The sequence below is a fragment of the Anguilla rostrata genome, chromosome 8 (genome assembly GCF_018555375.3).
Source record: "Anguilla rostrata isolate EN2019 chromosome 8, ASM1855537v3, whole genome shotgun sequence".
In the NCBI taxonomy this organism is placed as follows: domain Eukaryota; kingdom Metazoa; phylum Chordata; class Actinopteri; order Anguilliformes; family Anguillidae; genus Anguilla; species Anguilla rostrata.
In genome coordinates, this window is record NC_057940.1 from 48,715,392 (window position 1) to 48,740,438 (window position 25,047).

A 25,047-nucleotide genomic window follows, 5' to 3' on the forward strand; every position below is an offset into this window, starting at 1 on the left:
TTGTAACAAAAATTGCTCGCTAACGCTAATTATAGCCTATACCTACGGACTATTTATCGAACGTCAACGTAGCCGACATAAATACAGTATAGGAAGCTGTTTTTGAGTTTTAAACTCTTAATAGAGTATGCTGATTTGCAGTATTTGGGTAGATACATGAGTTCATATTATGTCTGCAGCAAGCCGCTTCCATTCAGTGTGCGCAACGCTAGTCACTCATTTCATGTTATCAGCCGTCAGTAACTAGGACTAACATTAGCTTTCAGCGGGCTAAGTTGTAAGTTATGAGTCGTCAGTAAGCTGTGCGTGCCGCATACGAACGCGCTCCCACGGACCATATTAAGAGGAGGACTTTCGTCCCTTATTAACTTCACCCAGGTGCTCCGCGTTTCTTTGTCTTTCTGGAAATCGTGAAAACTAAGGTAAGGATGCCTCTGCTTTGAGATAGAGCAGCCAGGTGCACTACAGTAACACCCGCGAGAGGACTCGGCCATTGCTTCTCGATAAACCGGAAGTACAGATACACCGCTTCACTGAATTCCAACCTCCCGGAAACAGGAAGTGTGATAAAGGCCTGTTCTCGTCCATTATTGGTCCTGTCGCCAGCGAACACATTTGGGGCCAGCATCACGGAGTCTCCATTCAGAATTGGATTTAGTTGAGGATTAGACTTAATCTGTGTCTGTAATACTGGCCCACAGATCTTACCAGAGCCACTTGAGTGCATACCTTTAAGATACCTTGTCACCATGGTAACAAGGAGGCTTGTGGGAAAATGCATTCTAAATGACAGACATTATACATTTTCCGAAGCAGGTCTATTTCATTATCTTGCAGTCTCTTTTTAACATTGTTTAAGTGTATATTGTGGCATTCCCTGCGATAGATTGGTGACCGGTCTAGGTATTTCCTACCTCTCATCCAATGCATGCTGGGATAGGCTCCAGCACGCCCTACGACCCTGAACTGGACAAAGCGGGTATTGACAACGGATGGATGTATAGATGGATATTATAGCATTAGTTTTTTTAAAGGTGACAGTGTAATTAATGCTCAGTATAACACAATGTGATGTAATGTGATGTCACCCTCACAGGCTACAGTCAGTCAGGTGTAAAAACGGCTTGTTCTGTCTTTAGCAGATAAACACCAGCCAGCTGCTCTGTTTGCTTTCTGTTGTCATTCTTCTCCTTCTTTCCTCTCTCTTTCATTCATGTCTTTCATTCCCTAAGAGACTCCGGAGTGCCTGTCCCACTTTCCTTTGTGCGTGTCTGTGTGCGTGCGTCCATCATGTGTGTGTATGTACGTGTGTGCGTGCGTGTCTGTGTATGTGTGTGCATGTGTGTTTGTGTGTGTGTGTGTGTGTTGTGTGAGTGTGTGTGTGTGCATTTGCATGTGTGTGTGTATGTGTGTGTGTGTGTGAAAAACATAGCAGGGAGAGAGACATCTACAGTATGTGACATGGCAAGAGATTGAGCAACCCTGGTGCTCAACTCTGGAGTGGCACAGATTTATGTCTCTCTATCTCTTTCTGTTTCTCTCTCTCTAGTTCTTTCTCTCTCTCTCTCTCTCTCAAAGGAGAAGCACATTTTTCTGCGCTTCTCCTTTGATCCTGCCTGACACAATCCCACAATCCCTCAGCGTGGAGCATAGTGTGCAGAAATGCGCCGTCCCCCCCAACACCCCCCACCCCTATGACTGTGCAGCGTTTCGCTTTGTTATCACTGCTCAGTTATTCAGCTCCAGATCAGGTGTTGCTGTGGCCCTCTGGCTGTGGCCCCCAGACTCTGGGCCCCCTGACTCCTGACTCTCAGGGTCCGATAGTGTCAGACGTCCTCCCTCCGTGTGTTTGATCTGAGATATTTTTTTATTTTCTCTTCCCACCCTCTCACCCCTCCATCCTCCATTTTGCCCTGTTTTTACTCTCCCCTCTCTCACTTTCCTTCTTCTCTGCATTGCACACTCCTCTGCTTCTCTCTTCCCCCGTTTAACCCAAATTCAACATTTCTTCTATCGTTCTATCATCCGTCCCCTCTTCTTCCCATCCCTCTCTCTCATGCTCTGCGTCGCTTCCCCTCTGTGTCTCTCCTCCTTTCTTTCTCAACCTTCCCCTTTCTATCTCTCACCCTCTCTCTCTGTCCTGCTCTCTCCTTCCTTCTCTCCCTCTTTCTTTTTTCTGTTTCCATCTATCTCTATCCCTCCTCCTCTCCATCTCCCTCTCCCTCTCTCCCCTGTTTCTTTTTGTCTCTCCCTCTCCATCTATCTCTATCCTCTCCTCTCATCCCCTCTCCCTCTCCCGTTTCTTGCTTCCCTCCCATCTATCTCTCCTCCCCACCCTCCCTGTAGGTGACCTTCACCAAGCGGAAGTTCGGGCTGATGAAGAAGGCGTACGAGCTGAGCGTGCTCTGCGACTGCGAGATCGCCCTCATCATCTTCAATCACTCCAACAAGCTGTTCCAGTACGCCAGCACCGACATGGACAAGGTGCTGCTCAAGTACACCGAGTACAACGAGCCGCACGAGAGCCGGACCAACGCCGACATCATCGAGGTAATGGGGCGGGGCCTGGGCAGGGCGGGCGTGGCTTCGAGTGGGAATGGGCGGGGTCACGAGTCGGGTGGGCGGGGCCTAGGTGTGCGGTGGGGTAAGTGGTATTGTGGGTGGGGCCAGGTTGGGGTGGGCGGTACCACGGGCAGAGTGGGCGGTGCCGCGGGCAGGGTGCAGAAGAACCTGGGGATGAGTGGGCGGTGCCAGGGACAGGGGGACGGGGTCAGAGTCAGGGAGGGCTTGGCTATGGGGTGGTTCCTGGGTGCCCCTTGTGCGCTGAGAGGGAGGTTAAATTAGGCTTTTCTCATTTGGGTATCTCCCCTTCTTTCCTGATTGGGGTGGGACCGGCTCGTCTGTGCCACTGCCGTGTTACTCTGGTAGGTTGGGGGTGTGAGAGTAATGTCCACAGGGGCGACTGTCATTGGCCCAGTTTCCAGTCTCCGCTTAAAATGGCAGAACGGCGCTCCCTGTGGATGCATCAGGCCCGTTCGGGGGGGGGGGGGTCGCCTCCGATACACCAGGGTTGAGTAGCGTTCACAAAAATCTTGGAAGACGTTTCCCTTGCAGGATTGGAATATGTTGAAACACAATTTGTTATCAATATATTACTTTTAACACATCTGTTTACAGTATAAGGCGACATACAGATTATTGTTGATTTTACATGTTGCAATGTGTATATTAATAACGTACTGCTATATATTTTTTGCTGTATTCTCTAAAAGAGCGGCATATTTGCAGTATATTGCTGTAAGTTTGTTTCTGTAAGGGTTCCCCCTTATTCCATTTAAACTGTCGCTGCTTACACAGAAACAGAAGCTCGCAGTCTCATGCTGCGAGCTGGTTTTCTCTCCCTCCCTTCCTCCCTCCCTCCCTCCATCCTTCCATCTCTCCCTCCCTCTCTCGCACACATGCAGAGAGTGTGGGCAGTCTGCTTCTCCTGTCAGAGTGTGTTAATCCACCTGACTGAGAGAGAGAGGGGGAGAGAGAGAGAAAGGGAGAGAAAGAGACAGAGAGAGGGAGAGGGAGCGAGAGCAAGAGAGAGAGGGGGAGAGCAAGAGAGAGAGAGAGAGAGCGAGAGAGAGAGGGGGAGCGAATGAGAACATGAGTGGGAGAAATGGAGAGGGAGTGAGAAGAGAGGGACGGGGTAGATGGAAAGAAGGAGTGAGAGAGGGAGAGAGAGGAAGGGAAATAGAGTGTAGGGAACAGAGGATGGAAAGAGGGGAAAAATGGAAGATGGAGATTTTCCAAAGTGCCATTGGGCAGATCCAGGTGGTGTGTGTGTGTGTGTGTGAGTGTGTGTGTGTGTGTGTGTGTGCGGGACTGTAGGGCACCGTGAGTGTTTAGCTTACAGTCGAGCATGCTCAGTTCAGCTCTCTAATGAGCACGCTCAGTTCAGCTCTCTAATGAGCACGCTCAGTTCAGCTCTCTGCCGAACGCGCTCAGTTCAGCTCTCCGCCGAGCGCGCTCAGTTCAGCTCTCTGCTGAGCGCGCTCAGTTCAGCTCTCTGCCGAGCGCGCTCAGTTCTGTGCACTGGAGTGCTGTGGCAAAGCTCCTGCCCCTTTGGTGGGCCATTGCTATCAAAGACGCAGAACTGCACGGTCAGGGACATCGGCTGAGACGAGTGGCCTGAATGTGTGCTCTGCAGGGCAACCGTGCTAGACTTCGACAGCCTTTCCTAGTCGCTGGCACAGTCTGTGTTTGGGTTTTTAACGGGGTGAATTGTGGAAGGGCAAGTTTGTGTGCGTGTGTGTGCGTGTGCATGTGTGTGTGTGTGTGTGTGTGTGTGCGTGTGTATGTGTGTGTGTGCGTGTGTGTGTGTTTATACTGTAATTTGTGCTGACACTTTGAGGAGATACAGTAATATTGTATATGAATGCGTATGAGGTGAGATTTCTATGGGAGATATTGTCTCACGGTCTCTTGCAGTGAGGTATAGACATCATCATAGAAGTATGGCAGCCCCCACCCCCGCCCCACCCCCCTCCACCCCCACGCTCAGTCCCTGGTTGCCCCGGTGATTCTCTGCGGGGCTAAGCCTGCTGTAACAGATTCTACAGATGTCCCTAAGGCCTGTCATATCTCTCCCATTCCTAATCTGTCTCAGACACCAATGGGGGGGGGGGGGTTGGTCATGTGACCCATGGTTGCCTGGATACAGCCTCACCTTTCTCCTGCTGCTCGTAGTGCCACACATTGTGATCAGATCGGTGGCACTTTGCAGGAGTCATAGCGGAGATGCCCATTACCGTTAACATTACTGTCTGACCGCTCAGCCAAGGGACCAGGTCAATAGGAATGTGCTAGCTCGTAGCCTTAGGATGCATGGTGAACAATGAAGTCATTTGGTGGGGGGTTTTTTAGGGTGGCCTTGTGGTATTAGCAAGAGGAAGGAGAGGAGGTGAAAGATTTTGGAGGGTTCAAGTGCAGAAGATTCCAGAGCTTTCAGGTGCAGAAGATCCAGGAGGGATTTAGGTGGAGAAGATTCAGAAGCCTTCAGGTGCAGAAGATTTAGGAGGGATTCCGGTGCAGAAGATTCAGGAGGATTCAGGTGCAGAAGATTCAGGAGGGATTCAGGTGCAGAAGATTCAGGAGGGATTCAGGTGCAGAAGATTCAGAAGGGATTCAGGTGCAGAAGATTCAGAAGGGATTCAGGTGCAAAAGATTCTGGAGGGATGATTCAGGTGCAGAAGATTCAGGAGGGATTCAGGTGCAGAAGATTCAGGAGGATTCAGGTGCAAAAGATTCAGGACGTTTCAGGTGCAGAAGATTCAGGACGTTTCAGGTGCAGAAGATTCATGAACCTTCAGGTGCAGAATGGAATAAAAAGAGGGAGGGAGAGAGTGAGCAACAATTCCCCCTTTTTTATATAAAACTTGGCATTGTATTTAAATGTCATGTCAGTAAAGCATTCGTGAAATTAATTGTGACAGAGAGGAAGAGAGATGAATTGAGAGAATGTGAAAGAGGAAAAAAGAGGGAGACAGCATGTGGAGGGAAACAAAGGGAGAGAAAGAGAGGAGAGGAAGAGTGAGAGATAGACTGAGGAATAAAGAGTAGAGAGGTACAGGCAAAATATGAGAAGTGGAATGAAGGAGAGAAGAGAGGGATAGAAGGAGGGTGATAGAGGGCAGGCAGGCAGAGAGATGACAGGGAGGGGGAGGGAGTGGGTGGAGGAAGCACGCTGATGATTGGGTGAGACTGAAACGGGGGGGAGGGGCCAGAGAGAGAGAGCGGCCCAGCCAGTCGCTCTGCTGAGGATTCTTACCCTGGTAACACGAGAGAGGAGGAGGGAGAGAGAGAGAGGTGGGGGGAGATTGAGAGAGATAGAGAGAAGGGGGAGGAAGGGAGAGAGAGAGGTGGGGGGAGATTGAGAGAGATAGAGAGGGGGATTGAGAGAGAGAAAGAGAGAGATTGGTCAAGAAAGTGGTCTTGATGGAATTAGAAATGAAATGCTAAAAAATAGCACCCCAGAAATGCATGACGCTCTGCTTAAATTGTTCAACCAAGTACTGAGTTCAGGATGCTTTCCTGACATTTGGAACCGGGGGCTTATATCCCCAATTTATAAAAGTGGAGACAAATTAGACCCCAATAATTACAGAGGCATTTGTGTAAGCAGTAATCTGGGGAAGGTATTTTGTAGTATCATCAATTCAAGAATTGTAACCTTCCTTAACGAGCACAATGTCCTGAGTAAAAGTCAAATTGGATTTCTCCCAAATCATCGTACCACCGATCATATTTACACCCTACACACCCTAATAAATAAACACGTCCACAAAACAAAAAATGGTAAAATCTTTGCATGCTTCATTGATTTCAAGAAAGCATTTGACTCGATTTGGCATGACGGATTATACTACAAAATTCTCCAAAGTGGTGTAGGGGTAAAGTTTATGATATAATTAAATCAATGTACTCAGAAAATAAATGTGGAGTGAAAATTGGCGACCAAAGAACAGAGTTCTTCACACCAAAACAGGGAGTAAGGCAGGGCTGTAGTCTGAGTCCAACACTGTTCAATATTTACATTAATGAGTTAGCGGTGCAGTTGGAACAGTCTACAGCCCCGGGCCTCCTCCTACATGACACGGAAGTAAAATTCTTACTCTATGCAGATGACCTGGTTCTGCTGTCTCCCACTGAAGAAGGGTTACAGCAGAACCTAGCTCTGGTAGAGGATTTCTGTCAGAACTGGGCACTGACAGTAAACTTAAAAAGACAAAATAATGATCTTCCAGAAAAAAGCCAGATGTCAGGAAAACAGGTTCCAGTTTTTTCTAGGCAACACCGCCCTAGATCACACTTTAAATTATACGTACCTTGGTCTGACAATTACAGCATCAGGAGCTTTAACATGGCAGTGAATGCTTTAAAAGAAAAAGCTCGAAGAGCACTCTATGCTATAAAAAGAAAACTTCAAAAAATTGTTATACCAATTAAAATCTGGTTAAAAATATTTGATAGTGTAATTCAGCCCATTGCACTGTATGGAAGTGAGGTATGGGTCCACTCAGCCAGCAGAACTATTCCAAATGGGACAAGCATCCAATAGAGACCCTGCATGTAGAATTTTGTAGAAACATCCTACAAGTACAAAGGAAAACACCAAATAATGCATGCAGGGCAGAATTAGGCCATTATCCATTAATGATTCACATCCAAAAAAGAGCGTTAAAATTCTGGATGCACCTCAATTCAAGTCCTCAAGACACATTGCAATTTAAGGCAATGAAAGCCCAAGAGCTCAGTCATGAAAAGAGTCCCCTCAGTCAGCTGGTAATGAAGCTGACTAACCCATTAACCCAACTAACACAAATCACAGACCGGCTTCATACCAGCACTGCTTACCAACAAATCAAAGTAAACCAAGTAATGAAACAGACCAAAATCTCTTATCTGGAATATTGGGATAATGTAACCAAAACACAAAACAAACTAGATTGCTATCGGACCCTAAAAAGAGACTACAAATTGGCTGAATATCTCTTCTCTGTCAGAGATACAAAGCAGAGGCAGATCCTGACCAAGTACAGGCTCAGTGACCACGCACTTGCAATTGAAAAAGGCAGACACCGGAATACATGGTTACCAAAAGAACAACGTATATGTGGTCACTGTAAGACAGGAGAGGTGGAAACAGAGATGCACTTTCTCCTACATTGTGAAAAATATTCAGAAATTAGGACACATTATTTCAACAAATTTTCTCTAATTATAAAAGACTTCCTTTCCCAAACAAATGAGGAAAAAATGCAAATCCTGCTAGGAGAAAGGCCAACGGCTCCACTAGCAGCAAAGTACATCTCGGCCTGCCATAACCTGAGGGACACTGGTTGACCACCACAAATATATTTATTTTAATTATTTATTCATTTCTATCTTTTTTTTTAAAAAATTTTTTTGATTTTTTTTTTACATTATTATTATTATTATTGTTATTATTATTGTTATGATTTCATTATTGTTATTATTGTATAGCCAATGTATTGCATTGTTGTCGTTTCCACAATGTTGTTCGTATTTCATGTTTCCTGTTCCTGTTTCTATGTGTACGCTTTGGCAATAAGTACAAGTGTATTTCATGCCAATAAAGCATTTTGAATTTGAATTTGAGAGAAGGGGGAGGGAGGGAGAGAGAGAGGTGGGGGAGATTGAGAGGGATAAAGAGGGGGGTTGAGAGAGAAAGAGAGGTGGGGGGAGATTGAGAGAGATAGAGAGAGGGGGATGATCAAGAGATAGAGAGATAGAGGCAGAGAGGGGTGGATCAAGTGAGATAGAGGGACAGGGCATGAGAAGAGACAGATAGATAGAGAGAGAGGCAAATTGGGAAAAGAGATAGAGAATGGAGAGAATAAAAGATGGAGAGAAAGGTAAAGGTGCCAGAAGAGAGGTGGAAACAGAGAAGGTGAGATGATTATAAGTATTACGATGAAGGGGGAGGGTTTGTGACATCTGCAGTGATGGGGGCCGCCATGAATCTGACAATAGCGATGGTTCCATCACACCCAACAGCTCATAAGGGGGTGACATTTTGTGGGGTTCTCTGCACCTCCGTTGCTTGAATCCAGGCTCCAGGGATTGGACAAATGGTGACGATTTTGGCTATTTTGGACAAAAATGATTGAAATGGACCCAACATACGTACCTTACCTATGAATCCATCTGTCAGTCATTCTTATTTCATAGGGACCCACTTTTATACAAAAAAAAAAAGAAATCACAACCCAGCCACAATTAGAATATTCCATTACATTCTAATTAAATTAGGCAATTAGTCCGGTGATAATCAGGCTGGCAAATTAAGAATGTACTTCATTAAGCTTGGTCAAATGGAAAAGAACTGATTGCAGTTTTGGAGAGAGAGAGATTCATCCCCTGACGATGCACGGACTTTAACCGATCACATACCACCCACTGGATGATTCATCATCACACGCTCTTCAACTTTAAAAAGAAAGTTTGGAAAATATGCGTTCCTTTACCAAGTGAATTCCAGTGTGTTTCCCTTTTGAGTTATGCCAAAGACATGAAATAGATTCCTGTCCTCCCTGTTTAAAAGACAGAGAGTGAGAAGGGGGGATGTATGAAGAGTAAATGAATGAAGAGAGCACCAGAAAGAAGGATAGAGAGATGGAAAGTAGTGGGAGAGAGATAAAGATAGAGTGGGTATGACTAAGGGTGATGGTGTGCCTACCATAGCCTAGCCTCGCTGAATGCAGACAAGCCTACCATAGCCTAGCCTTGCTGAGTGCAGACAAGCCTACCATAGCCTAGCCTTGCTGAGTGCAGACAAGCCTAGCATAGCCTAGCCTCGCTGAATGCAGACAAGCCTACCATAGCCTAGCCTAGCCGATCACAGACAAGCCTACCATAGCCTAGCCTAGCCGAGCACAGACAAACCTACCATAGCCTAGCCTAACTTAGCGCAGACAAGCCTACCACAGCCTAGCCTAACTAATGCACAGTGACGCTGTCTGAAAAGCACCACTAGCGTGTGTGTGTGTGTGTGTGTGTGTGCGTGCTTTTTCTCTTGTGTGATGAGAAACAGTATTAGGCCCTGAAGCCAGCCTGCTGGTTTTTATGGCCGTGATCTGAGAGGATATTTTGCTTATATATATATATATTTTTTTTTTTTTTTGGACAAGTTTTACCCATAATTAATGCTATGTGTCCTGGGGTTATATTGCTGATTTGTTGACAGTGCTCGCTGGACAGTTGGCCTCCAGCACTGCGGTTAAAAAGATTACAAGCAAGAAAACGACAAACTGAACAAACCATTATGGAAAAGAAATATCCCCACTCTGGTTTCAGGTAAAAGGTAACCGCGAGGGCATTCTATAGGGTGACCCGAAATCCCAGGAGGGCCAGATTCATAATGCAATGGGAACCTGTAATAATGCGTGGCTGCCCTTAACGTTCTATCCTGTTACTGAACGGTTGTTTGGAAAAGGTTACGCAAGTTACGTTACTTTCGGTTAAAAATCTCACGCTTGGAATCTTTGTCGGTTGTTTTCTTGATTCCATGCAGTCCTGTGGCGCTAAATCTTTCGAATGCAGTACGACGATGATGATGATGATGATGATGATGATGATTATGGTGGTGGCAGTGGCAGTGTTGTCAGTGGCACTTGCTAGTCGGGTAGGAGAATGAATTGGGAGGAAACGGGGCTTGAGAACCGAACGGCCGTGTCACGTTGTCTGTCCTCTTCCTCTCCCTCCTCTCCCTCTTCGCCCACCTTTGCGCGTCGCGACGCAGACGTTGCGAAAGAAAGGCTTCAACGGCTGCGACAGCCCCGAGCCGGACGGCGAGGACTCCATCGACCAGAGCCCCCTCAACGACGACAAGTTCCGCAAGACCAACGAGGACCTGGACATCCTCTTCAAGCGCTACGGAGTGAGTTGTCCTGCCCAACCCTCTCCTCTAACCTGCTCCTCTCTCTCTCTCTCTCTCTCTCTCTCCCTCCCTCCCTCGCTCGCGGGGGCGAAGGCTCTGAATAAGAAGGGGCACCGGGAGTGCGAGAGCCCCGAGGCGGAGGAGCCGCGCCCGGTCACGCCCTGCACCCAAGAGAAATACAAAAAGATCGACGAGGAGTTTGATAAAATGATGCTGAGCTATAGGCTGTCAGTGAGTACTGGAGCACGGCTGCATCGGAGTGACAAGCTCCAAAAAACAACAAACACTCACCCAACGTGTGCTTCCGCTAACTCGTATGAACCAGTGCTGGTGTTCCCCATTGCTAAGCACTACGGTTGGTTTGAGTCACTGAGTGTTTGTCTGACCATTTTGGGATTCAGGAGGGCTTAGTCAGGCCCCAACCCCCCCCCCCCCCCCCACAAGATCCAGACTGAGAAAAGCATGGACTGTGATGGTTATCTGAAGAAGCGGAAGCCGATAATGCTAACGGGTTGAGTGCCTGGAGATGCTAATAGGCTAATCCTCCGTTGAGTGCAACAAATTTCAGATTCTAACTCTAACTTTCTGGTTAAATGCCTGTAGGGCACACCAGACTCAACTTGCTAATGCTAACGAGTCTGTAGAGTGCAGCAGGCTCCCCTCGCTAACACTAACGGGCTAAGTGTCTGAAGATTACCAGGCTAATGCTAATTAGCTCGCCTTACCGCAGGGTACCTTCCAACGGTCTCCCCTGCAAACCACCTTTCTTTGTGCCTTTTTAAAGTGGTAAACAAACAGCATCTGTTTGTCTACCACTTAATTCATCCCCCTGGCCTGGCCCTGTGGACCATGTGATGTTGTGGTCGGGCGTTGAATTTGCCCCTTGGAGAGAGAGGCTATGACACGTGCACTCGTGTCATAATGCCCCTCTTCCGATTGGTTCCATCTGATCAGGTGACCTCTCGCCCCTCTCCCACAAAGTACAGCCGCCCTTTGTCCTCACAGGCTGTAGTCGGTGTAGTCCTCATAGCTGCCTGTCTATCATACATCATTCGCACAGCATGGGTTGATCCAGGATTTCTTTTGGTGTGGGGTTGGGGGGGGGTGAGGGACACCTCCATATCAGCTTGGAAGTGGGGGGGGGGGGGTGTGATATGTAGATAATTTTTGGCTTCTGCCAGGTAATACACAAAAGACACAAAAGGTGTGAGGAAGTACACTACCCCAAGAAAGTAAACACCAATTAATCGCTGTGAGGATTCCACGTGTTACTAACATGCTCCATGATTGGTGGAGCTCCTCACTCACGTTCACCAGGAAATGTGACATCGCAGTTTTGTCGTCCGTGTGCTGTTATCTGTGAGAGTCCACACTACTAACTGTGGGAAAAGCTACATCTTTTGCCCGCTGCAGTGAGAGAGAAAAACATTTAAAAAGCTATAGTCGTTGCCTCTGCCAAAAGCACATATTTTAGGCTTCATTACATTTGCATGGAGGAATGCCTTCTTGAAGAAATAAAAAAAAAGATGTTTGTCGGTTTCGGAGAGCAAAATAACTAAACAAAAAAGAGCAACCCGTCATCTAGTCGAACGGAACTAATCGTTTGATCTCGTGGTATGTTGTGAATTATATATGTCAGTGCGGCACCCACAAAGCCCGTAAGAGCTGGCGGGGGGCGGTGTGTGTTTTTGCTCAACAACCGTGACGGATACGCTTACAAGTGTAAAATCTCTCACATTTCCATATGAATAAACAGCCTGCACTCACAGTAGGATTTTGGGGGTGTGGGGGGAGGGGTGGAGGGGTGGAGGGGGGTGGCGGTGCTGCTCTGGAGCTATAACCTTTTTACAGCTTTTCAAGAGCTCTGTCAAAGGTGAGGAGCTCGGTCTCGCCTCCCCGCCCTTGCGGAATTTGGAAGGGGGGGGGGAAGCTCCCCCTCTAAGGCTTCTAGGACAGTGGGACAGAACAGTGGGTCAGAATCGAACTGGGACTCGTACGGGTCTCTGACAGGACTCTGGAGGGGTCCTGATGCTGGAGCATTCAGGCATTCCATACGGTGGTGGTGGTGGTTGGGTGGGAAGGGGGATGCTCTTGGCGGCTCGTACAATGGAGGGCAGGCGTTTGGGCGATCGGGGGGGGGGGGGGTTTGGAGGAAACAGTCACAGTAGCTCTTGGGTTACAGCCATGAACATGCGTAGCATCTACAGAACCACTGAAAACATGTTTTAGATTCTTATTCATTTACGATGATAAGGTACCGCCAAACAATGCTTCCCATTGGTCCAGCCATTAAGCCAATTATGAAGTCATTCTGTGAATCTGAGTGTCATCGAATGAGAGTGAGGCTTCCCGCGATTCTCCCCAGTTTCTTCGGATCCTTTCTGATTAACAGTGTGCTACATGTATCCTGACTGGTTTAGCTACAGACCGTGGAGCGTGCGTGGTGATGTCATCGTGCAGTTGGCTCTGTGTGTGCTGTGGTCCATGCTTGGTTTGTGCTGAGATGCCAACGATGACTCTGTATGCAAAACTGTAAATATTCAAATTTGAGTTTGAAATCAAGGCATAGTACTAATGCAGTGAATCCGTGCTTGTGTATACATTTACGCTTGTGTATTGCTCTGGTTATGAGTGTGTGTTAAATGTCTAAATGCGGGCCTAAATTTTAAAAGCTCATTTAAAAATAACTTTAATAATTAACTTTAACTACAGTAATGAGAGTTTTAACGACCAGCGCACTTTCCTCCAATGATAAAATATGATTAACCAATCAGCGCTAATTAGAAAATGTTCAGAGTTTGGGCCAGAGTTAGAATACTCTGAAAAATTGATTTGTAGGTGTATCAAAAAAAAAAAAAAAAGGTCTTCCGGCATGATTTCTGGTGAAGGATAGATTGGCCTATGTGTGTAGCTATGTGTGTGCAGATTTTTGGTATTTTTCTAAAGTGGTCTTTGGGCAACAGTGTAATGTAATGGGTAAGGAGCTGGTCTTGTAACCTAAAGTGTGTCTGTCCGCTGTGTGCAGTCGTCCAGTGTGTGATTTTAAAACGACTGTTTCTCCATCTAGATAAAACAGCACATTGCTCTTTGATAATCTAATTTGCAGGCGGTGTTAACCTATAATTGAGACGCGAGTCCTTGTGAAATGCATAGCCTGTTTCTTCAGCCGGTCGGCCTGCGTGCCTTTTGTGATTGTGCAGACGGTCTTGGGGGGAAAAGCAGTCCGCCGCTAGCGATCGATAGCCTGCGTCTGAGCGAATCACAGCGGCCATTGCAGGCGTTCGTTTTTCACCGGGGAAAATGTCGTAATTGGAATTCCCGAGCAAACCCCCCCCCCCCCCCCCCCCCGAGCGGAATTTTAGGTCGGCGGCCGCTAGCGTTTCTGTTGAACGACAAAGCCGCTCCCCGCGTCGGCCGCTCGGCCCGTTTCGAATCGGGGACTCTCAGGCCGAGGTCTCCAAGCCCGTTTTCTGTCGGACGGCGAGAAAAAAAACGGACGAAACAGCCGCGAGGAACCGACTTTCGGCGAAGCGGGCCCCGTTCGGAGAGACAGAGACCTCGTCCGCTCCACATGCTAAATATAGAGCCCCAGTTTTTTGGGTTTTTTTTGCGCGCGCGCAGGAACGAGTGGAAGTAGGTTGCCGTGCGAGCTTTTTTTCGCGCGGTTTTTCGCGCGGTACGCCCGAGGTTCCTCCACGGTGACGGATCGCCCGCCGGCGAAAAAAAAACGCGAGCTCAGCGACTCCCGACACGGCGGAGCTGAATCAGAGGTCCCGGCTCAGCGCCCGCCTCGCTCCGGCCCGGCGAACAGTCCGCCGCGGTCGATTCTGCTCGGCGCCGGGCTTCCTCCGATCTCGGCGCGCGGCCAACCCGCCGTCCGCCGGACGCCTGGCGAGCGCTTGCGACGGGTCACTGATTACCTTTCGCCTCAGGGCCGCGGTAGAGAGGAACAGAGCAGGTTGATCTGGTGTTGTGTGCGCGTGCCGCTTTTCGAACCGGCGACCCCTGCGCCTCGTCTGCTGCACGGGAACCTGAGGCCGCGCCCCCTCCTTCCCCTCCCCAAATCCGAATAAAGGACATTGAGAGCCGTTCGGAGGACGCGTGTGACTTTGGGAAAACTTTGGGGATAATGTAGAGCGACAAGGGAGGCCACTGTCTGATTCATGAAGATTAGTGACCTTTTTTTAAACGAGCAGTTACTGGAGAGTGCCGGTGTTTCTGAGTCCCCCCGCCCCCCCACCGGAGGAGAACTATAATTAGGAGAAAAATCACTATCAGTGGAGAGCCGGGCTTCCTAACTGACACAGGCTACTGTGTATGAAATGTGTTCTGGCCTTTTAATCTGTTTCCCCCTTCCCTGTCTCAGATGCTCCAACTTTATTTTTTTAACTCTTTAATGTGTGAGATGACAAGCACATGACTGGAATGTTCTCAACTGGACATTCTAATGCCGATGTCACAAGTTTTGCTTAGAATTTTGAAAAAAAAAAAAAGAAAAAACATTCCAAAAAACCTCAGAGGGTTAAAGGATGCTTCCAATTGGTTGTTATTCAGTTTGATATGAAGCAGCCTTGCATTACCGCTGTGCTGTGCTGGCATGGGCTCTTGGGCCAGTCGTACACCTCTCACACCCTCCTGAGTAAGATGTGCTGCAGAATTTAAGCACGAGGTTGACGTTGTGCGATGAGGTGCACGATTCTGGACAAATGGCTGATTTAACCTGGAGCGATCATTTTGCGGGTGTGTTACGTTGGGCTGCTTGAAATGCAGAGCAAGAAAGCCTGCCTCGCGTGTGGCCGTGAGATGTGAAGATGGACGCGCTCGTGGGCGGGTTGTCGGACGGATGCAAGCAGACGTCTAACGCGCGCACCTGCCCTCTCTCCACCCCTTTCCCCCCTTTCAGTCGGCTGTCCCGCCCCCTACTTTCTCCATGCCCGTCACCGTCCCCGTGTCCAATCAGAGCGCGCTGCCGTTCAGCAACCCCGGCGGCACCCTGGTAACCACCTCCTTTGTGACATCGTCGCTCTCGGATCCCCGCCTCCTGTCGCCACAGCAACCGGCCCTCCAGAGGAACACGGTGTCTCCAGGGTTACCGCAGCGACCGGCCAGCGCAGGTGAGCAAAACGGCCGTGGTTGGTATGGCGACGCCTCTCTCCTGATTCGTGTGGTTCATCTCCAGCTTTATCAGAGAAGAGAACACAAAAACCAAGCATTTTTACCTCCAGATTTTACTGACTTGACCATCTCATTTGAATGTGTAAGACACTGCCAAAACTGACCAATAAGAGCACTTACTCTCTCATCTCAGTTTGTATAAATGATGTTTCCATCTTCTTCCGTCCAGCTCCTTGTCCTTGATGTTCTTTTACATCCTTCACTTCTCTGGAGTACAGTAGTGATGTCACCTTACTGCTAGCAAACAATGAGAAGCTCCTCCAATCATGGAGTACGTTGGTAACAACCAGTGTAACAACGAGCGCTGTGATTGGTGGATGTTTTCTGCTTACTTCCTGGCAATTGCCAAAGGGATCCAAGTAGGATAGCCAGAAAGTGTCCACCTGTCATCAGTCACTTTATTGTCATGGGTGTTAACGGCATGCTTTCTGATTGGTGGAGTTCCTCTTTGTTTTCTGCCTCTAATATAACATAAGCTAGGCAACTGCATTTGACAGGAAGTATGTCAGAGGCTGATTTTTGTTTGTGATTGATCATGAGTAGTTCTGAATAATCTTGAGTGATCACATGCTCTTTATGTACCCCCCCCCCCCTCATAGGTGCACTTTTGGGAGGTGACCTCAACAACTCGAACGGGGGCTGTCCAAGTCCAGTAGGTGAGTGACCGTTACCAGGACGACCCGCGTACCCCGCAGCGGGCTGCGGAACGAGCGGTTAGCTGCGGACCCCAAAGCCAGCTCGGTCACGGACCGGCGCCTGGGTGACTGCGCACACCCCTGGCACCGCGTAGCCGCGTTAGCGAGCAGCCAGACCCGCCGCAGCGCGGTGCTGTGGCGCTCCCGAGCCGTCCGCCGCGCATCGCGGCCCGTTTCTTACCGCCAAAGCGCTTTCACCCGGGAGGCCCAACGGAGAACCGTCTCTTTTTTAACGATTTTTTCCTTTTTTATTTTTCGTTCGTTGAGAAGCGGGTTTTGTGATCTTGTATCCGCGAACAACCGCATGACCCGTTCCCCTCACCCCCCCACCCCCCCCACACGACTGCACTCTCCGTGCGAAACACCGGCGGCTGCAGCGGAAAAAAAACACGCGCCGCTTCGTGGTTGTCTCCACGGCAACGCGCCGGCGCTTATGACGGACGGAGGGGACGGACGACCGGAGCGATCTTCCGGCTTGCGCAGGATCGGGCGTCCGGCCATCAGGTTAACCGGGTCGGAGTAGGCGAGCGTACGCACCTGAACACGCAGGGCTGGGACCGCAGCGTGCGGGCGGAATAATCCGTCGCACCCCGGCAAACCTGCGTTAATGTCGTCAGAGTTTTGCGATCGGACCCGAAGGTCTATTAATTGAGCTGTGGTCGGTCCGGGTAGGCGGAGAGGAATTGAACACCATGTTATGTCTCTCCCTGTCTTTCTGTCTCATCTCTATTCATGAAGTTTTTTAGATTAATAATATTTATTTTTTGAATTAAATCATTACATTACATTTATTTGGTAGAAGCTTTTATCCAAAGCGACGTACATAAAAGTGCATTTCATGGTCATGGACAACTACAAAACACAGGTTCAGTAAGGTACAATACTTATTTTGTACAGCTATTTCTAGCCAAGAACACAGTTTAGTTCACACAGTGAGCACTATTGACCTAACCTCTGCAAAGCCAACTAGGCAGAAGAACAAGCTACAATATTAGGACAAATACAAATGACCAAAAAGTGCTGGGATGGGAGAACATGTAACGAGTGTCATGAAAGGGGGGGGGGGGGTGGATTCAGAATGAAATATACAGAGTGGTGGTAGTTAGTCGAGGTATAGTCTGAAGCGATGAGTCTTCAGACCACGGCGAAGATGGGTAGTGAGGGAGAGGTTCGAAGAGGAACCTCAGTACGTAATCGCGCTATTTGTCTTTGCTTTCAAATGAAGGCCTGTTGAAAGTCTTCTCTTTTTCATTCTCTCTCTCTCTCTCTCTCTCTCTCTCTCTCTCTCTCTCTCTCTCTCTCTCTCCTCTCTCTCTCTCTCTCTCTCTCTCTCTCTCTCCTGCTCTGCTGAGTTGTTTATGAGCTTGAATGCGGGTCCTAAGAGCCTCAGCTGTTGGGCAGGGAACAGGTGTGGCTGTATCCACGCGGAGGGAGAGAGGGAGGGAGGGAGGGAGCGAACGAGAGAAGCAGTGGGGTAGACATGAATGGTCTGGACTAACACCTCTACTCCCAACCCCCCACCCCCCCTCCTTTTTTACCCTCAGCTGTTGCCGCACATCTCTTTGCCCCCCCCCCCTCCCCCACCCCTTTCCTCTCCCTCTCCTTAAAAGGCACCTGCGCTGCTTCTCAGGGAAATAAAAACATGGCGGATGCCATCGGGCCGCGCCGCGCCCGCCTCCCGATGGCGGCGTTTCCGCGTCTGATCCGAGGAGAGTTCGCTCTTCTCCCCCGTCAGGGGGGACGTGGTCGAGCGTGCAGGAGGCCCGGGTTCAGATCATCGTTCGTCTTAACTTCGGCTCGCGGCCCTCTGTTGTTTGTTCTCTCTTCTCAAAAGCACAGTTTTGACGAGTACCCGCACCTATCAGAGCGCGCTCGATGAGCAGAACAATCACTTTTTTTTAAGCCAAAGTTATGGACGAATGTTGATTGAATCCCAAATGTCGATTGAATCCAGTCCATAAACTAGAGCTGGGATTCAGTCAATATCTGTCCTTAATTTTTTTTACGCTACAATTACAGTGTGATGAGTTCAGAAATCACTAGAACAAACTTTCCAAACTGAATTTGTAGAAAAAAAGGTGTAATGCTAATTTTTTACTGGTAAAAGTTATGGACTGGTGTTTATTAAATACGGGCTTTGGTCTTTCTTTTTTATTATTTATTTTCGAGGAGTGCCCGCGGGTGGCCTTGAAATGGGAATTAAAAGCTGCCGGGCCGTGTGTTTTGGGGAGCGATCGTCCGAGTCTCGCGGTCGTACGCGGCGATGTTTGTTCTGCGACCTCGTTGCTCGCTCCCGCGGTCGCCGTCTCGAAAAAAGAAACCCGATGAGAACGTTTTCAGAACGGCGGCTTTGAGGGGCATGCTGGGAGATTCACGGGCCTTCCTCGGCCTCCGCTTCCTGTTCCGCGAGGTCAGACGGGTGGCCTGGCGGCCTTCTCGCGCGCACACACACACACACAGGCTCCTTGGCAAGCCCACTTACACCCACAAGCGCTCGAAAAAAAAAGTAGCCGGGGAATTGGTAGAGGATCCAGCAAATTGAAGAAGTTCCTTCGTTACGGTTGCAAACAGTTCCCTTTCGCCCGGGAGAAGCCAAGTGGAATCGGCTGAGTGTCGCGTTATTGTCCTTTCTCTGGGGAAACCTGTCCTGAAGTTCAAATGGACTGCATTTATATAGCGCTTTTATCCAAAGTGCTTTACAATTGATGCCTCTCATTCACCAGAGCAGTTAGGGGTTAGGTGTCTTGCTCAAGGACACTTCGACACGCCCAGGGCGGGGATCGAACCGGCAACCCTCCGACTGCCAGACAACCGCTCTTACCTCCTGAGCTATGTCGCCCCTATGAAGTTCAGCCGTACGTAGATAAATACGTGACTGAAAATTCAGGAGAGGACTTGTCAGACTACTGAAGGGCCTACAGATGTGACCGGCCCGTCCAAACGGGTGTTTCTAAACGAGAAGCGAGCGCTTGGCGGGACAGGGGTGCGCTCCCGGGCTCGCAGGGGGTACAGGAGCTCGCGAATCGGAGTCGGTCGCTGCGGAAACCTGGCGATACCTGTTGGAGGCGGAGATGAAAGGGGCCGCGCCCCTCAACCCCCCCGCCCCGTTCCCTCGGCCCCGCCCCTCAGCTGCCAGCTGTCCAGCTCAGGCCTTCGCTCCGGGAATGTCGCCATTAAAGTCACCCCCCATTCCGGCCGTTCCTGGCAGCCCCTCGCCTGGCCTGGGGACGAGAGAGAGAGAGAGGAGAGAGAAGAGAGAGAGAGAGAGAGAGAGAGAGGGGCTCTGATACACCCACCATAGCCAGCACACGTAACATTACACCACATTACAGCCAGTGACACGCACACACAAACAAACACACATACACACACGCGCGCACACACACAAACATACACATGCGCACACACAAACATACCCACACGCATATACACATACACACAAACACGCCCACACATACATACGCTTGCACACAAACACACACACAAACAAACACACACACGTACACATATACACACACACCTTAAAAAACCTACAGACCAGTCCCGGTCCTGGCAAACCTCATGCTCTGCTGTGTTCAGTTCCTCCTTAAAAAAAGCTGCCAGACCCGGTGAAGCAGGTGGTCTGACCCGCCCGTGTAATCACCTGCTCTCACCGATCGATTGAGTGCCGCGCAACAGAACAGACTGTGAAAGCGGCGAACCCCCCTGTGGCTCTCCTGGACCCGGGTTCGAGAGCCCTGCGCTGTCGCATCCTGTGTACCCTGTACAGCTGAGCGCCGTGATTTCAGCTTTGAACAGGGAAGTTTTATTATTTAAACGACGGCAACTCGAAGGTGTGCTGCTGGCATACGTGGGGTACGTTTGTGACAGCGTTGGGTGTGTTCTGTGCGGTCGGGTTCTTGTTGCGCATGGTTGCTAGGCTCCTCAGATGGCTCCGTGATTAATGTGAGCTGATGTCATCACGTCTGACCAGCTGAGAGAGTCTGTCTGTCCGTCCGTCTGTCCTGTCCGTCGCACACCGAGGGGAGAAGCCAATCAGGTGTGTCCGTCAGTCATGTCGGCCGGTCGTTGTGTAAACAGCCAGCGCTCCCTCCTGCCTTCCCAACCGAATATCTCCCTCTCTCTCTTTCTCTCTGTCAACTTCAATTTCAGTTGACTTCATTGGCAGGACAATTACAGTCACATTGGCAAAGCAACACATATAATACGCAGAAACATGGAGACCACATATACAACATGCAACAAGTATGACCCACAACACTATAATAATAATAAGAGGAAGAAGAATCATAAACACACTCTCTCTCTCTCTCTCTCTCTCTCTCTCTCTGTGTGTTTGTGTATGTCTCTCTCTCTCCCTCTCTCTCTCTCTCTCTCTCTGTGTTTGTGTAGGTCTCTCTCTCTCTCTCCCTCTCTCTCTCTCTCTCTCTCTGTGTCTGTGTATGTCTCTCTCTCCTCCGCCTCTCTCAGCCGCTGCGGTCTGTTCCTGTGTCCGTCTCTGGCGCTGAGACCCTGCGTGCGTCCGTTGGCTTCGCGCGCGGCTGCGTTTTCGGGCCCGGCGGGGTGTTCCCTCCGCTCGCAGGATTCCTCCCCCCCCGATACCGGGAAGCGTCCCAAGGACGGGGCCTTACCGCCCTGGCCAAGGAGGGGGGGGGGCCACATGTCCCGAACCTGACTCACCTCCTAATAATACACCCTTATCTGAAGGGCCCGCCCTGGCTGAGGGCCACGGAAAAGGGCCTGTGCGTCACGCTCACAGGCGGCCGCCGCCATCGCGGAGCGAGAGGGCGTGAAGATTTACGCTGTAGCACGGCCGCGGCGAGCTGCCGCACGCGTGTACGCGCGTGTACACGTACGCGTGTGTGGGATCAGTTACAGATCTACCTGCCAAAAAGTGTTTGTGAAAATCTGTGTGTGTGTGTGTGTATGAAATATATAATTGATTATTATTTTTTTGTTTGTTTCTGATTATTTTCAGCAAACGGGTACATTAGTGCCAGGGCCTCTCCGGGGCTCCTGTCTGTCTCCAACGGCAACAGCCTGGGGAAAGTAGTTCCGGCCAAGTCTCCGCCCCCTCCCAGCCCTCAGATGGCCAACAGCCGCAAGCCGGAACTCCGGGTCATCACCTCACAGAGCGGCAAGAGCCTGATGCAGCTGGTGAGAGAGGGAGGGAGGGAGGGAGAGGGAGATGGAGAGAGAGAGGAGAGAGAGGGAGGGAGGGAGGGAGGGAGGGAGGGAGAGACGGAGAGAGGAGGAGGGAGGAGGGAGAGGGAGGGGGAGAGGGAGAGAGAGAGGGGGGAGAGAGAGAGGGAGGGAGGGAAAGAAGGAGAGAGAGGGAGGGAGGGGAGGGGGAGAGATAGAAAGGGAGGGAGGGAGAGATAGAGAGGGAGAGAGAAGGAGGGAGGGAGAGAGGGAGATAGAGAGAGACTGAGAGGGATGGGGGAGGGAGGGTGAGAGATGGAGGGAGGGAGAGAGAGAGACTCAGAGGGAGGGAGGGGGAGAGATAGAGGGAGAGAGTGAGAGAGAGAAAGGGAGGAAGGAAGGGAGAGAGAATGAGAGAGACAGTGAGAGTGAGACAGACGGAGAGACAGAGAGAGAGAGATAGACAGACAGAGATGGAGAGAGACACGGAGCGAGAGTGAGAGAGAGAGTGCTGGGCCTTTTAGGTTCTGTGTAAAGTGTGTGTGGGGGGGGGGGGGAGGGTGATTTTAATAAAACCGCTGTGGTGCACATTTGTTACATGAATACCTCACTGCGTCTGACTCCAGTTAGAACAAAGAGAACGAGCATGCCTGTTTTTTTAGTTTTAATTATAAGTAACATTTTTTTCTTATTTTGATTGCGAGTGTCAAGCCATATACAGCCGTTTACAAAGAAAATGTTTTTTCTACTTTTGCAATGGATTTACGTAGATGGAAGTGGTTATTTGATCGATATGCTTGTTATGGTGTTAGTCTTTCTTTCCTGCCAGATTCTTTCTTCTTTTAGGGTCTTGCTTTACTGAGCATCTCTCCATCCTATCCCTAACAGCACATTTTAAATATCTGTAAAAATGTACATAACACTGTTCTTCTGACTCCAGAGACCTGGAGTATCGAGGTCTTCTGGTCATTGAGAAATTGCAGTGATGAAACAAACCCGGTGGATTCGATTTAAACGAGCCCCTGATGTAGTAACGAAACACTTCTTCCTCGATGGAAAGTGGTATTCAATCAAAAACAAACTTTTGGGGATGAATCGGGCATCATATTGCAATGAAACCTCCATGGATTCAACTCCCTGGAGTTCCCAGCCACCAAAACAGCCTGACCAAGAAAATAAATCAAAAAACCTTACCTTTTTTACCCGGTTTGAGATTTGCCTTGAATACGATGGCAGTTTTGATTGAATACAGGAGAAAAGGTGTGGTAGCTTCAAATGTGGTGGGGTGGAGGTGGGTGGGGTGGGGAGATTGAGGGTCCTCTGATCAGAGACCGGTCTGCTGGTAATGAGATATAACCCCCCCTTTCTCACCCCCCCACGACAGACCGACGAGGAGCTGGAGTTGGTGAGCGAGGTGAATGGCCTCTCCTGACTTGTTGTGTGTTCATCGTGGCCGTTGTCTTGCTCTCCATCTTCATCGTTAGTTAGTGCTCATCCCCCATGCGTGTTAGTGGCACGGTCGCCATGGTTGTCCCCCCCCCCCCCCCTCACCCCTCCCCTCCCCAGTTTCCCACCCGCTGACATCTCTACAGGGAGGCGGCCGGTGACCAGCACACCGGATCCACATTTGGATTATCGCTGAATAGCCAGTCGTACGATGTCAGTCAGTGCTCTGCACTCTGAGAGATCAAGGTACAGTGGAGGTACATTTTTGTTCTCTGGGGAACAAATTTGCCAAATGTACCCTGAAAGTGCAGCAGTGTTCTATATCTACTTAGACAAGCAAAAACAGTAGAAAGGAGTTGTATTGCTGGCTTGGGGTACTGTTGTATGTACCTATAGGGTATATGCCCAGGGAGGTGCCCAGTGACAAGCATTTTTTAGTTTAATAGGCACTTTTTCAGACCTTATATTCTGAGGTTGTACACACCAGACAGCAGCATATGTGTGTGTGTGTGTGTGTGTGTACTGTACATGCACACAGTGCTGCCACATCCTGTCTGTAATATACACACTGTGCATAGTGCCCCATCTTAGCGTATGACCAGGGTTTGAAATCTGAAATAGCCCCTCCACCCCCAACCGCTTCCCCCCCCACCCCCCACCCCAAATGAAACTCTGCTTCAGGCCTCTTGAAGCTCAGGGGTGCCTCTCATGGCGGTAAATCCAACCAGGATTCGGGGTGAGCTCCACAGTGCGTGAGCTGTGCTAGCCGCCACAGCAGCAGGCCGCTAACCAAAGGCCTGCGCGCTGAGAAACGGCTTCGCCTCAGAGCGCTGTGCTAGCCGCCATAGCAGCAGACCGCTAACCAAAGGCCTGAGTGCTGAGAAACGGCTTCGCCTCAGAGCGCTGTGCTAGCCGCCATGTTACAGCCGCGTAACCAGGCCTGGTTCGGAGACGGCGCGCTCAGCGCGTGCAGCGTCATGCAGCAGCGCAGGTGGTCCTGGCGTGCTGAGAGGCTGTGCTGCGCCCATGCACGTGTGCCAAACGTGTGTGGGTGGCGTTTCGGCGCTGTCGTGCCGCCATTTGGCAGCGCCCACTCCTGGCGGCCCGTGGTGCGGTAGACGGCGCTAGGCGAGTCATGGCCTGCGCGGGTGCTTCGTCGATCGTGTGGACATGAGCCCTGCTTAAAACACCATAGGGTGCGTGTTAGCATTCGCCATCATGTGGGGCGTTCATACCATTTGGCGTGGCTGGCAGATTTAGGGGGTATTTCAGTGACACACTGCATGACAGTTTAGCTCGTACCTCATGAGCCCTGTGTTGCAACACCTGGTTATTACGTCCACGCCTGTATGGGGGAAGTATTATGTGGTTCTGTGTGTTTAGTATTACCAAACCAAATTGAGTTTTGCCCGATGGCTGTAAGTCATTAGGTTGATAAAGTGTGTGCTACTTGGCAGTCAATTAAAGTGGCATGTAAGTGTAGTCTTACTGCAAGCTAGTGAGTGAGTGCTGTGTAAACACAACAGTAATGTGGTTTCATTATTTGAGACCGGTTCTGGGTTAGGATTTCGGGTTAACCCTTTCAGGTGTGAGGTCACAGATATGTGATTTGAATGTTCTTAACTGAACATTCTAATGCGGATGTCACAATCACTAACTGGTAACTGAATGCAACAGAGTTCTAGAACACTGACTTAGAATTTTGAAAAATAAAAACTACAGTTTAACTTAAAATATCATCAAATCTGTGCTCCTCTTTGATTTCTCTACCGTTATACACTTACTTACTTGAGAACAGAGTTGTGCTTTCCTGTGATTGTTTACAGTCAGGACAGTTTTTCCCGCTATGCCAGCACTCGATGCGGTTAACTCACTAGAAAGATTTTGAATGCGCGTTTGACCCCGGGCCTGCTGAAGCCGGGTGTGCAGAGGGTTTTTTAAACAGTTTTCACACCTTTCACACCCTCTCTACTCGCCCGGTGCTCCTCACTCGCCTGGACTCACAGAGATGAGGGGATTTCTGACTCAGCGTTTTACAGACCCTGGACCACTTCTACGCACTACCTGTGTCATCAAGCAAGCTCTCACCTGCTCCTCACCCATCTCCCTTCACACACACTCACACACTCCTCATCACCTCAC

The 25,047-nt window shown here is 49.6% G+C and overlaps 1 protein-coding gene and 1 long non-coding RNA gene across 14 annotated transcripts in view; both read left to right on the plus strand.

Moving 5' to 3' along the window:
* The first annotated feature begins 2,332 nt into the window (after nt 1–2,332).
* Nucleotides 2,333–25,047, plus strand: part of LOC135260196 (myocyte-specific enhancer factor 2D homolog) — a 34,234-nt gene continuing 11,519 nt past the window's right edge. For 11 of the 13 annotated variants that reach the window (XM_064345388.1, XM_064345390.1, XM_064345394.1 and 8 more), the window contains exons 1-6: nt 2,333–2,550; nt 10,310–10,447; nt 15,351–15,561; nt 16,222–16,278; nt 21,296–21,474; nt 22,844–22,873. In XM_064345388.1, coding sequence (XP_064201458.1) covers nt 2,377–2,550; nt 10,310–10,447; nt 15,351–15,561; nt 16,222–16,278; nt 21,296–21,474; nt 22,844–22,873 — 789 coding nt within the window. In that variant the 5' untranslated portion in view covers nt 2,333–2,376. Of the gene's footprint in view, nt 2,551–10,309; nt 10,448–10,540; nt 10,679–15,350; nt 15,562–16,221; nt 16,279–21,295; nt 21,475–22,843; nt 22,874–25,047 lie in introns of all 13 variants that reach the window. The other 2 variants (XM_064345389.1, XM_064345391.1) reach the window with 2 other exon arrangements.
* On the plus strand, nt 2,793–5,666 carry LOC135260226 (uncharacterized). Its single transcript, XR_010331514.1, has 2 exons — nt 2,793–5,176; nt 5,258–5,666. It is a non-coding gene; the product is annotated as an uncharacterized LOC135260226 (long non-coding RNA).